This window comes from Etheostoma cragini, chromosome 22 (genome assembly GCF_013103735.1).
Source record: "Etheostoma cragini isolate CJK2018 chromosome 22, CSU_Ecrag_1.0, whole genome shotgun sequence".
Taxonomy (NCBI): Eukaryota; Metazoa; Chordata; class Actinopteri; order Perciformes; family Percidae; genus Etheostoma; species Etheostoma cragini.
This window is the reverse complement of record NC_048428.1, coordinates 6,724,296-6,742,782: the sequence shown is the minus strand read 5'-3', so window position 1 is coordinate 6,742,782 and position 18,487 is coordinate 6,724,296. Positions and strand designations below refer to the sequence as shown.

At 40.5% G+C, this 18,487-nt stretch overlaps 1 protein-coding gene across 2 annotated transcripts in view; it reads left to right on the top strand.

Moving 5' to 3' along the window:
• The first annotated feature begins 1,264 nt into the window (after positions 1–1,264).
• Positions 1,265–18,487, top strand: part of LOC117937719 (glycogen debranching enzyme-like) — a 44,149-nt gene continuing 26,926 nt past the window's right edge. The window contains exons 1-12 of one of the 2 annotated variants that reach the window (XM_034861886.1): positions 1,265–1,360; positions 1,682–1,892; positions 4,978–5,147; positions 6,288–6,491; positions 10,550–10,731; positions 11,199–11,310; positions 11,832–11,955; positions 12,929–13,031; positions 13,180–13,277; positions 13,786–13,925; positions 14,566–14,753; positions 18,213–18,336. In XM_034861886.1, the coding sequence (XP_034717777.1) occupies positions 1,321–1,360; positions 1,682–1,892; positions 4,978–5,147; positions 6,288–6,491; positions 10,550–10,731; positions 11,199–11,310; positions 11,832–11,955; positions 12,929–13,031; positions 13,180–13,277; positions 13,786–13,925; positions 14,566–14,753; positions 18,213–18,336 (1,696 nt within the window). In that variant the 5' untranslated portion in view covers positions 1,265–1,320. The remainder of the gene's footprint in view (positions 1,361–1,681; positions 1,893–4,977; positions 5,148–6,287; positions 6,492–10,549; positions 10,732–11,198; positions 11,311–11,831; positions 11,956–12,928; positions 13,032–13,179; positions 13,278–13,785; positions 13,926–14,565; positions 14,754–18,212; positions 18,337–18,487) is intronic. The other variant, XM_034861887.1, reaches the window with a different exon arrangement.

Here is an 18,487-nt window from a genome sequence, read left to right as displayed (position 1 = left end):
ATGTGGAGACACAAATCTACGCCTCACCCTACGTCGGAGCCTGACGGGCAGCTCTCAAAAATTGTAACGTTGCGGCGATGCACGCCACTTGGCCGTGGCTTGATAGCGTTGCATTCGCCCCCGACTCATGTTCTGTTAAAAATTCAAACATTCCAAACAGTCCAAGAGAAAAGGAAAACCAAAAAAACAGGAACACAAAAACAGGAGCACAGAGGCGGGGAATAGCGATTGCAAGGAAGCGCCCGAAGCCGACTGGAACAAACAAACCAAACACACAAAACAATCAGACGAGACAATGGGAGCACAGACACTGAATACAATGGCTAACGAGATAACAAGAGGTGGTTGACAAAAGGGCTTGGAAACAGGGGGGAGACATCAGGTAACCACAAGAGCAGGAAAACACTGGAAGTAAAACTAAAGACAAGACAGCACAGAAAACCAGACTATTAAAATAAAACAGGAAACAGAGCATACAGACACTCACAAGGGAAACACAAGACAGAAACTACAACACAAGTCCGGGGAGGAAACCAGGACACAAGCACAAGGAGACAAGACAACAAAAATACCAAATAGGGAGGAACAAATCACCCAAACCATAACCCTGTGTCCTCCTTGGTTACTAGCAACTGTGTAGAGGAGGGGAGGGGGGGGCGTGCACAATCACGTAAGGCTGTATCATGTGGACTCACCAACAGTGTTGTTGTCATTAGTTTGGAATTCCTCATGGGGCAGACAGAGACTACCCACTTTAGCGTTTAGTCTAGAATAACTACTACCTACTGCTGATGAGTGGCTTCATTTACATGTTTGACATGTACGGCCATTTCTATAAATCTAAAAACAGAACATTCTGTAGATTTACCGCATATCATCTGTAACTCTAACAGACATTTCTGTTAATCCATAAATTCTAAATACAAAAAAGCCCCTATGAAAAATAATTGAAAGAAATTGCATTCATAATAACACAGTACATTAGCTCGTATTTCTATGTGCTTTTCTAACAGTATAGATCATTCCAATCCAAGGGAGCTGTAAACATAAAGGATGTTCATGGGAAGGCAGTTTTAGTGACAAAAAAATCCATTTACGTTTTGTTATACATAATTTATGTATTTTTTTTGTAGGCGTCACATCATTGACCCATGTGTCAATGGTTTGGCAGACGAGGTCCACCACAGAGTGTGGAGAGCTGTCTCATGTTACCAGGCTATGTCAGGGCTGTCTCTCTCTCTCTCTCCAGCCTAAATAGAACAGGACAGCACAGAGGCCAGCTGACCGAGCACAGGAGCGCTGCTGCTGCTGCTCACTGCCATGGAGAGACTGGAGCGAGCTCTGTTCCGTCTGGAACAAGGTAGGACTAATCTGTACATAAAGCGAAGCATGTGCTGCAAACACTACACTACCATAGCACAGCCATGTTTTCAGATAGAAATACCAAACAACTGTAACAAAACTAAATGATAAAACACACTCACCATGTCTTACATGTTTAACATTTCTGAGTATGGTCCTGCAACTAGGTCACTATTTTCCAGTCTGGTCTTTTCAAAGCAAGGCCATCTGAGAATATTTAACCCTTATTGCAACAATTGAACTACAACCTGACTTGCACCATAGCAAGTCATGGTTAACAGTGTATTCTGGTAGTTCTCATTTCTCCTGCTGTCTTCAGGCTTTGAGTTGCAGTTCCGGCTTGGCCCTACCCTCCAGGGTAGGGAAGTCCAGGTCTACACCAACTACCCTACAAATGGCCACAAGTTTGATTGCCTAAAGTTCCGTCCTTTGGACTGGCTCTACCCAAACGGCCGGGAGGATGACTGTGATAAATACTGCAGACTGGACCTAATGGTGGCTGGATCCTACCAGTACTACTTCTCCTGTGGGTAAGTTGCTTTGTCACCACTAAAACAGTATTATATATTCAACAATGAGTGTATAGTACATCCTTGATTTTTTATTACTACTGTTTAGTACTTCTGTTATTACTGTCACTTCCTTTCATTACGTATATACTTAAAGGTCCCATGGCATGGTGCTTTTTGGATGCTTTTACATAAACCTTAGTGGTCCCCTAATAATGTATCTGAAGTCTTTTTTATATAGACCTTAGTGGTCCCATACCACTGTTTCTGAAGTGTCTTTTATATAGACCTTAATGGTCCTCTAATACTGTATCTGAAGTCTCTTTTTATATAGACTTCAGTGGTCCCCTAATACTGTATCTGAAGTCTCTTTTATATAGACCTTAATGGTCCCCTAATACTGTATCTGAAGTCTCTTTTATATAGACCTTAATGGTCCCCTAATACTGTATCTGGAGTCTCTTTTATATAGACCTTAGTGGTCCCCTAAAACTGTATCTGAAGTCTCTTTTATATAGACCTTAGTGGTCACCTAATACTGTATCTGAAGTCTCTTTTATATAGACCTTAGTGGTCCCCCAATACTGTATCTGAAGTGTCTTTCCCAAAATTCAGAGAGAAAGGCGAGGTAACCTTGCCCCTTATGACCTCATAAGGGGCATGATTCCAGATCGGCCCATCAGTGCTTTCATTTTCTCAAAGGCAGAGCAGGAGACACAGGGCTCGGTTTACAACTTTCACCATTTCTAATAACTGGGGGACCTATTATTGTTTAAAAAAAACTCATAAAGTGAAGTTTTAATACCATGGGTCCTTTAAATTGGCTATATGTAGCTGTTGATTCTAGTTTTTACCACACCTGCTGTTATAAAAGTATTTTATTTACGGTGCAGTATTGCCCACTCTATGTTACTGAGTTGGCATCATGGAGAGGTCATATTGTTGCGATGAACAATTTGCTCAGACAGGAAATCATTCATTTACAACAAGAGAATAAGTTACAGATGCATTGTTTCAAGTGTTGCCTACGGTAACTTAGCCCACTTTGGATATCTCGTGAGCTAAACCAAGTATCACTGTCACTGTGTCACGAGCCAAAGCATTAATAGATTGTTGTAGCAACCAGTGTAATTATAACTCAGATCAATATACTATAAAAAACTCAAGGACGCTTGGTACTATTAGGGGACAAGGGCAAAGAAAGTAGTTGGCCAACACAAATTTAAATAAATAAAAAGCTGTGCTTAATGAAAGTGGGATGTAATTTACTACTGACGTACAACCACCTTGCGCATTGTAAAGTGATTTTATGAATGAAATAGACATAGAACATACCTGAGCGCCAATTTGGGATGGGTTTTGAATCATTTACAACCCTCCTGAGAGACTTGTGAGTCTTGTTTACACATGTTGCCTGTCTTTCCCTTTTAGCTTTTATTTGTTCTTCGTTTAAATTCCCTTCTTTTCTTTGATGGTCCTGCCCCAGTATAAGCCATAACTACAACACATGACACCTAAAATAACATTAAAATACAATAAGGCCTAGCCTAGAAATCTCCTGCTACCTTTTACTTGGCTGCTGTGCTAACACATGCTTTTCCGATGCGACAAAGAAACCTGTAACTCGTCAGAATGTGTTACCGTTGCTCCGTCTACTTGCCGTAAATCATTCTGTGGCTTTGCGGGAAAATGGCAACGGCATTAATAAAACTACATTAAAACGGCATTCTTTCCACTGTTAATCTCATTTGCTGTTACAGGTCATTTATGATCATTAGCTGAAAGATGACAGAGCTTCAGAAACACTGAAAGGTTACACACAGTCATTTTAAGTTATCAACCAATATGCAGTTTGTCATATCTGGGTTTGCTACTATGTGCATGTGCAACTGATCATGATCACATCTTAGCAGCAAACTAAAACTCTGCTTATTGTTGACAGGACAGAAACACATATTTTGACCAACCAGAGGAAATTACATTTGAAGTCTGCTTACTAAAAAAGTGCTTGCTGCTAGGTTCAACACACATTTTGTTATTTCCACTCTTTATTTTAACCCCAACCGGCCCGTCAGACACTGCCTACCAAGAGCCTGGGTCTGACCAAGGTTTCTGCCTAAAAGGAAGTTTTTCCTCGCCACTGTCGCACTGTTGCTTGCTCTGTAGGAAACTACTAGAACTGTTGGGTCCTTGTAAATTCTGGAGTGTGGTCTATATGTAAGGTGTCTTGAGATAACTCTTGGTATGAATTGATACTATAAATAAAATTGAATTGAATTGAATCTACAGCACGCTGTGAAGTTCAGCAAGATTGAATTTTGCCCACATTTTGCTTGACGCAGCAAAACCAGCCAATCATTTGAAACACTGGGCTGACACTTTTGGTCTGAAAGTAGTAAAGTTAGGTAGTAGGTGGAACCTCTTAAAATACATACAAAAATGTGTAACTTAAAAATTATTTACAATTATTTCACAACCACAAAATTTAGTTTAAAATGAAGCTAATAGTCCATGTTGCTGATCTGGGACTGTAGGAAATACTTTCCAAGGTCAGCAGGTTGGTCACAGGCAGCCGGGCATAATCACACCTGGCACAAAGTCTGTATAAAAGCTTGTTTTTGTAAAAACACATGATGAGTACATTTTCGATATCCAGCAGACACTTGTTGGATGTTCGGCAAAACACAGAACACACAGTAAACAGAGCGATAAGGGCCGTTTGTAAGATACAATATAAATGTACGTACTGCAATCACATAGTACAGGAACCATTCACCATTCACACACATTCATACACTGCGGTCAAAGCTGCCGTACAAGGTGCCACCTGCTCATCAGATAAACACTCACACACATTGCGCGTGACACACTCTCCTGTGGTGTTGTGTTTGCTATTGTTCGGAAGCTTGGGAACCTGGAAGTTAACAAACAAGTGCACGCGCTACAAATGGACTGCAATGCCTGGGAAATTGACATCAACCATCGCACTGACCATCATTTAGAGAGACTTCTTTACATGTAGAGCATTCATGTCCAATCCATTACGTGTTCATGCATTAACATTGACACGTATCAATTGTGAGTTTTTATTTTTTCTGTTTGACAGGGATGAAGAGAAAGTGAGTGGAGGTTACATCGTAGTTGATCCAGTGCTAAGGGTGGGAGCCAATGATTTCATCCTTCCACTGGACTGCATCTGCAGCCAAACATACTTGGCCAAGTGCCTCGGCCCGCTGGACAAATGGCTTGACAGGGTCAGGGTTGCAAAGGAGACCGGTTAGTGGGCCAGCAAACAAACCGACACTGAGCAATCTTTCTATAAATAGTTATGAAAGTTTCAACACAATACAAGTATTTAACATTTAAGATTCAGATTTTTTGATATTTTGTCAAGATATTTAATATATTGTCAACCAGCAGCAAAGCAAAATCGAAATGGCTGTGTTTATTTTTATTGCTTCCAATGAATCCCATTTTTAAGGGGCTTAAGGTGCATGAAAACTCATTTTCACATGCATCCGAACTGGCAAGAAATTGTTTTATTTGCTTGGGTATTAGCAAATGTTACTTTGTGTTCAAAGTTGAAGCTCCCTGCTGTAAATTCAACATGCACAAAAGGAAATTGACATGCATGTACAACATCTAGACATACTAAAAAGCCTATTCGGGCTGTACCCTTAACTAAACAGGAAGTCAGCCGCTCTGAGTTCACAGTTCAATTTAAGTGCAAACCTTCTGCTTTCTTTGTGGTTGCGTTCTAACCTGCGGTGGATTACTGAAGACTATGGTTCACTGCTCCTCAGATCTCTGCAGGGTAAATCCAGACAGCTAGCTAGACTATCTGTCCAATTTGAGTTTTCTCTCGCACGACTAAAACTACTTTTGAACATCCCCCAAAACAAGTTCCTTCCCGAGGTTATTTTGCAGTGGCGTCGTGGCGTCGTGGCTCTGTCCAGCGCTAAGCATCGCCCATGACGATAGTGATTGGTTTAAATAAATACCAATGAACTAGAGCATGTTTTTCTCCCATACAGCCACACAGAATACTGTGACTCCTCACAGTAATCCTTACATCCTGTTTACTGACTGTTTATTTCAAGATTTCTCTGCCAATTGTCCAAAATGTGTCAATCACACTTTAGTAATGGTGTAAGATCTGCCCCCAGAGACAGATTAACCAATCGGATTTATCTTTCTGTGCATTCATTTTTTATGGGACCTTCTACTGTTCTTTGTTTGTATGAACTCTGGCGGGTGATTCAGCCGAATGACTGATCCCTCAGTATCTAACCAAGTGACGTTAACCCATGACTTTAAGCTAGATCTACAATGTCACACCAAAGAACTGATCTCAACAATGATGATGAAGTGACTTTATTTGAGGCTCCATGTGACTCTTGGCTATGTTCTGTGTAGGTTACAACATGATCCACTTCACCCCGCTGCAGAAGCTTGGTGTGTCTGGCTTCTGCTACTCCATCGCTGATCAGCTGGAGTTAAACCCTGACTTCTCCCCTGAGGGCAAGCACTATACCTGGGGAGATGTTGGTAATCTGGTGGAAACGCTGAGGAAAGACTGGAACATGGTCTGCATCACTGATGTGGTCTATAATCACACAGGTAATTTTTGTTATATTACTGAATGACGGCTGTGTCATTTGGAGTAGTTTTGTTTCCCTTGTCAAATTGGATGTCTTGCTCCTATGTAAATAGTAGGTCAACACGTACATAGAGTAAAAGGGTTTGTGTTATTGGACGGAGAATGGAGGATTTAATGGAGGCTACTGACGTCCGATTGCATTGTAAAGTTATTTTGTGAATGAAATAGACATAGTACAATACCTGAAGGTCAGGCCAATTTTGAATCATTTACAATCCTGCAATGGTTGCCATCTGTTGTTAGCCCAACCGAGTGTGACTCATGTTATCGCCCATTGTCTTTTACTTTCACTTTTAGCCTTTATTTGTTCTTTGTTTAATTTCCTTCTTTCCTGTGATGGTCCAGTCCCAGTCTCAGCCCTAACTGCAACAGATTTAGAACTTCTAAAACAAAATTAACACAATTAGGCCTAAATAAAGATGTCTCCGGCTTACTTTCACCTGGCTCAAAAGTGTCTGGATACGCTAACACTGGTTTTCTGGTGTTACAAAGAAATCTGTGACCGTTCAAAATGTGTTACCGTTGCATTATCTCCCTGCCGCAAATCCTTCTGTGACTACCATGAATCTGGGCACATGCCTTTTTAAAAACTATACAAAACTAGCGTTCTTTTCACTGTTAGTCTCCTTTGCTGTTGCCGGTCATCTAAGATCATTGTATGAAAAATGACAGAGCTTCAGAATCAATAAAAAGTTACATATAGTTGCTTTAATCTGTTGATTATTTTCTCAATCAATCGATTAGTTGTTTGCTCTGTAAAATGCCAGAAAATGGTGAAACATGTTGATCAGTGTTTTCCAAAGCCTCAAATGTCTTGTCCACAACTCAAAGATGTTAGGCCTGGTTCACCAATCACTTACTTGTCTTTTGTTAAATTTGTTCTTGAGAAAGTTGCTATGAAAAGTCTACTGATCCATGGCCTGTTCTCAAACAGCAGAATTGTTCTCAGGTGTGTCCTTAGAATGATGACTCCGAATGTCTTCATAAAATGAAAGCTTGTGGCCATTGCTCATATTTAACCTTTCCCTAAACAACTATTAAAAATAACAATGCCCATAAAAGGGCATGCAATTGCACAATGGCAATTCAAAGTGCTTTACAAATGAGCAGAAGTGTAAGTGTAGTGTGTACAGTTGAGTCTATGACAATTTCTATCACAATTGTTTTGAGAGCTCCACACTGGGTTTTTGCTTTCTAGTCTCACCCTATGTCCAGGCGGGTCTTTTTGAGTTGAGGCAGAAAGTTCACCGTTCAAATGTGGAGAATTGGAGGAGCTTGGGGTGAGGGGTGGCAGTAGCTCAGTACGTAGGGAGTTGTGTTGGGTACCGGAGGGTCACTGGTTCAAATCCGCGTATGGACCAAAAAGTTGGGAGTGTGGATTGGTGTCTAGAGAGATGCCAGTTCACCTCCTGGGAACTGCCAGGTGCCCTTGAGGAAGGCACCGTACCCCCCTGACTGCTCAGGGCGCTTGTTCAGCTGGCAGCCCACTCACTCTGACATCTCTCCATGTATAGGTCCTGAGCATGTGTGTGTATTTTCAGGCCTGTGTGTGAGTACTAACAAACAAGTGTAGTGCAGTAATTTCCCCATTGGGGTCTAATAAACAAATTATCTTATCTTATCTTATTGGAGGCGAGGCAGATATATACAATATTCTTAAAGTTTAAGAACTGTAATTTAATGGTTGACAGATTCAAAGACCTTCTTCATATTTAGTAGTTCTGTTCCACAGGCAATCTACAGAAGCAGTTTACCGTCTCAGTTAAACAATTACTCCTGAACCCAAATTGTAATGAATAGAAGATCATGATCTGATTAAGATAATCAGTAAGCTGGTCCGTTACCCATCAGGGGTGGGGCGGGAAATGATACAGCATAGTATCACAATATCTCCAGTGGCAATACTGCATCGACACACATCTTTTATTATACATGTGTTGGTTAGTTTTCTACTTGACAAAAATCTCATTTAGCAGCAAGAAAATTGAAGTGAAATTTCAAAAGAGAGAAACGTATCTTTTTAGATAAAAACAGATGTTGACAAAGTTTCCTTTTGGGGACATCATTTGAAATTGGGAAAAATTATAAGTTGGAAAAAAGGTGATTAATTGCAATATGTCGCAGAATATTGCAATATGTTTAAAATCACAATAATATTGTATCGTGACATAAGTATTGTGATGATATCGTATCAGGGGGCGTCTGGTGATTCCCACCCTCATAACCTAACTCCTAACCATCTTAAATGTATGGGAAGGACTCTCTATTGTTGTTGGAGTTATTATTTTATGTCTAGTTTGGTTGGGTTATTAAATTGATTTAACTGACAGATGAAACATGGACAAGGGAAGGTGAAAGCTGAAAAAGAAAAAAAACAAATGTGTACATGCACAGTGTGTTTGTGTGCATGTGTGTACATGGGTATGCATGGTTATGTGTGTGTAAGTATGTATATATGCATGTACTGTGTGTGTATGTATACATGTGTAAACAAGTGAAGTTTGTTACAGGTGCGCAAGTAGAAAAAAAAAGGTAGGACCAGAAAGGTTTTATTTAACTTCTTCCTTCACTTTTTTGAACATAGGAATCCTTATTTCAATAATTTCCACACATTTGAAAGAAATGTACTGTATATGATAAAGTATTTGTTATTTTTTCTACTTGTTCTGAAATGTACATGTAGTTATGATTTGTTCAAAATGAACTCATTGACTACTACTAAAAGTAAACAAAGTAATATACAACATTATTTGGACAATGGGATTTTACAAATTTGAGAATTTGAAATTTTTTTTAAATAACTGGAGTGATTGAGGAACTGTTGCGAGTGAGTTAAACACACTTTGTGTGTGGTACAATGTGATATAGAGTGACTGTTGTTTTCTTCTGTGCTGTGTCCTATTTTTATCTGCTGCTTCAGTGACTCAGTACGATGAGGGAAAAGTTATCATGTTTTATTTTTACCAAGGATAGTGGGAGTGCATACCACAGTTGGCCTTTCCAGCGGGCAGCTGTGGCTGTTGCATCACCGTCTCAGTTTCCTCATTGACATTTCATCTCTATTCATGCAGAAGGTCATATACATAGATAGACTGCAAAAAGAAACAGGGTGCACTTTGTCAAAACATCACAACTAACTTATTTTATCAACAATGTAGTTGGAATTCTGCTTTTATTGTCAAGCAACTTGAAATTCAACTGTCAAAGTCAAGTCAAGGCAATTTTATTTACATAGCCCAACATATCACAAATCACAAATTTGTCTCAAGGGCCTTCATAATATGTATTGCTGACAACACTCTCTGTCCTAAGACCCTTGATCCGCATAAGGAACCCCCCCCCCCTCACAGGAAAAAAAGCAATACACCTTCGCAAAATCAACCACATTTCCATCAGTCTTGTCTCGGTCTCGGATAAAGAGGACTCTGAATTGTCATTGTCTAATTTTATGTGTTAACATCATTACTGTGATTGGATGTAAAACTTGGATGGATAACTTGGCTCAATTCTAAGTTAAAAGTTCTTACTGTTAACCCCCTCTCCCCGCACCCCTAAACACGCACTCCCAAGAAAGTAAATGCGAGAGACAGGAGAAGCTCTGGCTGTCTCGGTCTTGATTTGGTCTCAACCCCCTCAAAGCATTGTTCTTGAGATGTTTTTCTGCCTTCCCGGAATGCTGTGTGGTCTAGCCAGACCTTGCTTTACAGCGCTGTGGAGGAAGGTCTGGCGGGGTGAGACTTACTATAATATTACTGTACTGCAGCCGCTAGCAAAGCACCCTCCTGCCAGAAATTCCTTCATTCAGCTTCATGCACCTTCTCACTTGCTACAATCAGTTAAATTGCAAGGACCAGTTCTCCTGTCACTGCAGGGCAGGATATCTAAACTCTTCTCCTGCTCGGCTGTAACGAGTCACCTTCAGCAGAATTCCTGTCCATCTTCAAAAAGATAATTCATTTGTACACTCTTCCTTTTTTCTTCTCTTATCTTGTCTCCTCCTCTCCTCTCTTGTCTCTAGCGGTTAGCAGTGAGTGGATTCATCTCCATCCTGAGTGTGGTCACAACCTGGTTAACTCTCCTCATCTGAAACCAGCGTGGCTCCTGGACAGAGCTCTGTGGCACCTCAGCTGTGAGGTGGCTGATGGGAAATTTTCTGATCAAGGAGTACCAGCAAGCTTTCAAGATGAATGGAACATGAATGTGAGCATATGGATCAGCCAAGCAGCATGCCATGCTGAAACAAGGAGCACAATGTAGAATATTCACTTTCAATAGCTGTGTAGCAAACAGTTTAGTCAGATTAAGTCAGCAAAGGAATATTATGTCCAAGTAAACGTATTCTCTGAAAAACATTTTAAAGTCAGAGGGGGTTTGACTTGCATGTGACCTGCATGAACTAACGCTTTGCATAATTTCACAAATGTAATATTTTTTACAAGAAACCAGATTTCTTCGTTTTTGATGTTGTTCCCATAACCCCTTGGATAATAAATCTGCACAGGGCAATTAAACCAGGAGAATTATTTCATATAGACCTAATTGGCAACATCTATATGTTCTGGCCAACATATGGCCTCATGCTATCTGTGTGTGCCTGTGTTTGTGTGTGCATGTGTGTGTGTGTGTGTGTGTGTGTGTGTGTGTGTGTGTGTGTGTGTGTGTGTCAGGCTCTGCGGGGTGTCCTGTGGCAGCAGGTATTCTCCAGGTTGAGGCTGTGGGAGTTCCTGCAGGTCCATGTGGATGAAGCTGTGGAGCAGTTCAGACAGCAGCTGCAGGCCGGTGAGAAAACATTGACGAAGGGACATGTTTCATTCACACAACTTTCTGAATTCAACAAAGTCAAAGAATAGCAGTAGTAGTAGTACTCGTCATTCTGTCCTCTCACATAGTAGGGGGACACGTGAAAATGGGAAATGTGATAATGTACAGTATTATTTCACTGATGAGACTGTAAGAGAGAGAAATACGGTACATTGCAGTTTTTTGTAATTATCACACCCTTGTCTTTCTGTCCATCTGTGCGTCTGTCTGTCCGTCTCTCCATCTGTCTGTCTGTCCATCTGTCCGTCCTTATGTCTGTCCCTTTGGCCGTAAGTCCATCTGTCCGTCCGTCTGTCTGTCCATCTATCCGCCTGTCTGTGTGTCCGTCTGTGTGTCTGTCCGTCCGTCTGTCTACCTGTCTGTCTGTCCACCTCTTACTGTTTGTCCATCTGTCTGGCATTTTGTCTGTTTGTCTCTGCCTGTCTGCCTGTCTGCCTGTCTGTCCGTCTGTCTCTCCGTCCGTCTGTCTGTCCGTCTAGGTTCAGGTGTCGGGTCCAGTCCAGAGAGTAAGAAGCAGCTGAAGATAGTGCAGGACCCTCAGCACCGACGCTTTGGAAACACAGTGGACTTGAACTCTGCCCTGGATATTTTCACACTTCACAGGTGACTCGTCTCTATGGCCTTGGACTTTACTTTCTATAGGACCGGAGCAGTGGGCTTGACTGTATATTACTGTAACTAAGTGGAGTATATCTCCGTGTGGACGAAGTACACAAAGAGATACACTGGTGAGAGATAGTGAGGCTTAACCACGTGTCAGCTAATTTAAATAGCTCACGTTACTGTTTTGTGTGAACAGTTAACTTATTTGTTTTATTGTATGTAGCGTTTTATTCTTATCTGGGTGCAAATGTTCCACCTGTGGTGGAATTTCCCAAAACAAGATGAAGTGGTATGATGACACTTAAGCAAAAGATAGGTCATCATAGGTCACAGGACAGGGGACGAGAGTATTCACCCAGTCTCTGTCATCCAAATCTGTCCTGTCCATCCCTCCCTGTCTCAATTAGGGAGCCTATGTAGACAGCATGGATAAGGAAATGTTTTGTTTCAGGGCTATCTCCCTTTTGAAGTCAGTGGAAGCACTGTAACAAGTTGACATAGTTTCTCATGTGCCCAGAACTATGTTCAAGGGGACCATCTTTTCTTTGGAACCATTGATATCTTGAGATATCACATACTCGGTAGTTAGAGCTAGGAATATAAGCATCAGGAAAGGCTCAGGACCTCAGACACCCCAGAAACTGTAGTGTCTACCTTAATCTCCCTGTTCAAGATCAATAAGTGGTCATGTGTAATACAAAGTCTCCCGAAACCTCCATGCATCCTGAAGAAAGCTGCTATTGAGTTCTTCCTTAAGACCACCAAAACAAGTTCCTTCCCAAGACTATTTTGCAGAGCCATCGTCGCCTGAGACGAGTGTGATTGGTTTAAACAACCCAGCCGTTTTTTCCCTCTTACCCCAGAACGTGTATGTGGGGAGATCCAGACCTTATTCCACAGCGCCGTCGAGATGTAAGACTAGCCAATGGTTGATGTGCTGATGTAACTAAATTCTCCCTCTCTCTGGTAACAGTATGAGCCCATCAGACATCCAGGAGTGTTGTATCTGTTTCAAAAAGAGACTGGAGGAGTTGAACTCGGAGTTATACAAAGAGATGAACCACCACGCACAGCAGGTTTGTGTTTGTGTGTGTGTGTGTGTGTGTGTGTGTGTTTGTGTGTGTGTGTGTGTGTGTGTGTGATTTTTTATAACACATTCCTTTTCATTAATTGCTGACCAACTATCTTTTGGGTCCAACCCCATTGCTGTTTTTTTCTCTTCAGGCGACCAACTGCATTGTGGATAATGTAGTTTATGAGCGTCTTTTGGATCAGGGGCCAAAGCTGGGTCCGATCACAAGGAAGTACCCTCTCTGTAGCAGGTAAGCGCTCCAACCCTCTTGTAAATAATAAATCCAACAAGAAAAAGGCCCAAGGAAATATTCAGGGGGGTATAGAAATAAAATAAATGTGTGAGTCTCCCTAAATTGTCCTTTTAATTCATTCTTAGAGATTCTAATAATGTTTGTCATTAAAAAGTGTAATATCAGAAGCAGAAATATATTTTTTGCCAGGTAACTAGCTCTTAATAGGTAATTGCTTTGGTTGATGGTGCATGCTGTACATAAAAACGATAATGTAAAATAAAACAACAATTAATACAGAAATAAATTATGCATACATACTTACACATACATACTAGTGTACATACATCCTGCACATACAGGCTGTTTGGTACACAGGATACTGCTATATATGTATATGTACAAATACGATGTGATGTGCAAAAAGTTCAAGAAGGAAAAATGATTTAGAGAATGTGCAGAGGATAATATCACCTGGTAGTATATTATGTTCCAATCTACATGCCCGTGACTGTGCCTCCTCCAGGTATTTCTGCTTCCCCTTTAAAGAGATGACCTTTGATGAAGAAATAGAGCTGATGGAGCAGAGAGACAAGGCGTGTCACTTCCTGGCCCATGATGGCTTTGTGAAAGGAAATGACCCGCTCAGGAACTGGGCTGAACCAGGTGAACAAACCTATAAGGCGCCTATTCCCTTGTGGCTTATTTATCTATTTGGAGTACTAAATCGATCAACCAATCAAGCTTTATTTTTCAAAAGCCCTGATCTGGAATTTTGTTGCGTATTAATTCATTTTTTTTAAGTTCAAGGTGCTGCTCTAGATCAGTGCTTTTAAAAAATAAAAAATAAAACATGTCACATGTGTTTGTTTTATTATTGTTATTGATGTACATTTTTGGACTATACTGGATACCACATCTGTATTTTTGGCATATTTTTTGTTTTTAGGCTCTGTCAATAACATTGAAAATTACATTTTGATTGTCAAACACTTATTTCCCTGCTTTCTGGTCATTTTTTTCTTTACCAATTTCTGCCTCTTTTTGTATCCATTTATGGTGGAAATTTCTTTATTTAGGTAATAGCACCCTAACCTCAGGAAGCCATCAGCAGAAATGTGTACTGTGTCACCCTCGTGCATATGTAAATGCAGACCCATTTAGACCTAGTAGTGGTAAAATCCACAGAGTGTCTTCATGGTTGCCAAATCTCCACAGGAAGCCATGGAAATCACACAAAGAAAGAGAGATATTTGTACCACCATGTTCGTTAATCTGTCATTTCTTCCTCTCCTGTCTTCCGCAGGCTCAGAGGCCTACTTGCGCAGAGAACTGGTCTGTCAGGCTGACACTATCAAGCTTCGATATGGGGAGAAACCGGAGGACTGTCCTTATCTGTGGGCTCATATGAAGACATACACAGAGATTACAGCCAAAGTCTTCTCTGGTGTATGCCTGGTCAACTGCCTGTCCACCCCTCTGCATGTGGCTGAGGTAATCTATCCTTCTGTGCGACAACAGATGATCAAAATCCTCCTGAGCATGTACTATTGAAGGTGTTTTGTCAAAATTTGTGATAAAATATAGTTTTTTGATCCTTGAGACCAGAAGCATTGCTACTCCTTCTGTCCTCCTTCTCTCCATTAAAAGAGGATCTGGCTCTAGCTGAAGTACCTGAGCATCCAAAGCAATAGCCAAGGCATCCAAATTAGAAACGAGTAAAGCAAAAGAAGAAATCCTAGAGAGAGAGGACACAGTACACACAGTACAGAGCAGCAGCACACCGGTTTGTGTTTACCGTGTGATTGCAGTGTTATCACTATGTGTAGCTTTGCCATACAGAGTAAGCAAAAAGCGACTTGAAACTTCAGGCAGCCACTCCCAAGCACACGCACAGCTGTAGAGTTCACTTAACGTTGAGTACGAGAAGATCAAACTGTCAATCAAACCGTACAAAGTGAGCATTTGTTGCATGCTTTAGCTATCCAGTAATAATGATGATAATAATAATAATAATAATAATAATAATAATAATAATAATAATAATAATAATAATAATAATAGTAAGAATAAGAATAAGAATAAGAATAATAATGTACATGCATAGCGTGAGTTAATGCATTGCAACAGATAAGCAGACAGAGTGTCTTGCCAGCTTAATGATTGGACACAGCCATGCTGCTTTTATCCATATTTTCTGGCTTGTTCCTTATATATACAATAGATTTAGATAAATATATACAATTTAGTTATAAAAATATAACATTTTAGAACTTCAGCAATAGAAGAATAAATTGCTGGATTTATTTTTCAACATTGTCCTATTTGCGTTGTGAATAAACTGCATACTCTGAAGAGTCTCTGGACAGGATGACCCGACACATAGTATCATAATGAATTAATACTATATAAGAAAAACATTGATAAAGCAATATTACATTTATGTTATAAATCATGTTAAAAAATGTAAGCTCACTAAAGTCACTGAACCTGACTATAAATTTGACAAAACAATCTTACGGTCTTTTTAGTAGCTGCTCTGGATCATGGTGGTCTTGTGCTAGTCTAGATGTTTAAATGTCCTTTTTCTAAGCACTTCTAGAGTCATTTATTAACAGCAGACTAGATAAGCAACGTTTCACTGCCCTCACCAGCTGAAAGATGGCTTTTCCTTTGAACACTGTTATTTTAAGGGTGGTCAGAAGAGTGCTCTGTTGCACCTGTAAGCACACCCTGTACTCACATACAGTACCACACAGTTCACGTCTTCAACCCTGCAAAAGGTGCTAATTAAAGCACCGGAGGTCAGCAAGAACAAGGTTTTCATCTGCTGTTAAGTTTCTGTATTTGCTTCATTTTTGTAATGTAATGGAAGTTGCTGAACTGACAGAAGTGAACCAGTGATGTGGATTTTTTTTTTCTTATTTCTTATTATTTTAACTTTCAGTACTTTTGATAGTGCTGTGGAAATTTCAGCAGGATGCAAGAGACAATTTCTAACATTGAGCACACAAATGCGTGTCTCGTTTAACAGAAAAAGTTGGCCGTTGGCCCTAATGCCAACCCGTAGCATCCCACGTCATCAGGCATTCTCAACATGATCCCAGAACAGTTATCATTACATGCAGTGACTAAGGGCAGTAAATTACATGTCTAATAAACAGTGTGTGGAACCACACTTAACAACATAGGTGAATTATGTATGTCACACTCACGACAGTACTTTCAACCCACAATACCAACATCTTTTTCACACTGTCCTGCTGAATGATACAAAAATCATACTACTTTTATGAGTTTTAGCTTGCGGGCAGACCTATAAACATTAAAGTCTTTCCCAGACTTACTGAGTGACTGATGAAGTAACACGTTGGTCTGTCAAGTGTTGAAGATTCCCCATTGGCCATTGTTATATTTTGTATAGTCATCCCCCTCAAAAGGCATTTGCTGGCGCTCGCACAGCACTGAAGACATTTAGTCCACGTCTAAGTACTACGAGGCTGAGCCCGGAAAACTGAACTCTGCACTTAGGATGTACTGTGGTGCTCCATTGTGCTGTGACGCATTGGCGTGCTATGGGCTGGTTAGTGTTTTTTTTCATTAAGTGGGTGTGTGTTTGTGTACCAGACAGACCGATTCAGGCACCCCCTAGCAATAGCTTCACAGGGCAAAGCCTATTCAAAATAGAACATTAAACTGGACTTGCTAGAAATTCATGAAATTGTTTCACCACTCAAAAAAAGGCTTCTTTGGTTCTTCAGTCAAGTGCAATTACTTCAGACTCTATGAATATAAGCACAGCATCAAAGCTAATTGTCTGGTTTTATCCCAATGTATAAACAATATGAGACAGAGGTTGGCCCACATAGTACGTGTGGACTAGTGTGGACTAAAATCGTAAGTATAACGCTAGCGAGGGAAGAACCCACAAAGGATAGCCTTGGAGGGCTCCATCTTCTTATAGAATCTGGTGTAACCCAAACTCTTACAATAATAATTAGGCACGAATAGTCCTTAATTACGTCCCTAGGAGGCTTTTACAGCAAGGCACGGACTTTTATTGTATTGACTAAAACTTTAACCATGTCGTGTAATATGCTACTTAAGTACACTTTAAGAACTAGTATTACTGGGAAAAGTACAGACAATTGCAGATGAAAACTGATTATCCAGAACTTCACACAACACTCACTACCATTGACTATCCATATAATTTAGGACATTGACCATACACAGTTCAGCCGTATACTAGGTTTAGACTTTCGTTGTTTCTTGGTATTGTGTACATTGGAATATAATTAGTATATTTTAATATATCGGTGTCCAGTGTGATGTAGGAGGGCCCATCTGGGACATTATCCACAATTACCTTACACACATACAAGTGAAATGCTCTCACACATTATTGAAACGCTCTCGTATACTGTACACTACTGAAAATGCTCTCACGTACGCTATTTTCATACTAGTTTCAGTAGTTTGTATGAGAGTGTTTCAGTTATGTGTATGAGAGTGTTTTGGTAGTTTACATAAGAGCGTTTCAATGCTGTGTAAGAGAATTTCACTTGTATGTGTGTGAGGTTTCAGTATAGTATGTGATAATATCATTTTCAGCAGTGTACATGAAAGCATTTCCGCGCTGTGTGTGGGAGCAGTTCACTTGCATGTGTGTGAGGTTACTATGAATGATGTCCCAGACGGCCCCTCATAGGGATGACTGGTACACAAACAACCCGCGCAAACCATGATTATTTTTTATTAGCCCCACATTCTCGTTCTTGTTACTGCTGGCTTTCCACATCCTGCCGTCCTAAAAATGTGCTCTTTGGGTCAATGCTGGAGCATTTAAGGGGCATTCCTACAGTAAGCTGGTATGATGGGTTTGTAAGAAACACACATTAAACAATGATGGATAGACACCAGGTTAATTGCTGTATGTGTTGGTCCCTGTAGGCAATGCTTACAGCAGCCAGAGCCGTCAGGCCTAACCTCTATGTGATGGCTGATCTCTTTACCGGCAGTCAGCTCATTGACAATCTCTTTATAAACCGCCTGGGAATCACCACTTTGGTGCGAGGTACTGACCCTGACTCCGTCACCTCGCTTCATTCTGCTCGCTGCTCTGTTGGAAAATGCAGTTTGAACAAACACTGAAAAGTCTGCTGGATTGTAAAGATCATGAGTGATTCACATGATCTGGGAATAACACTCAATCTCATTTCTTTTTT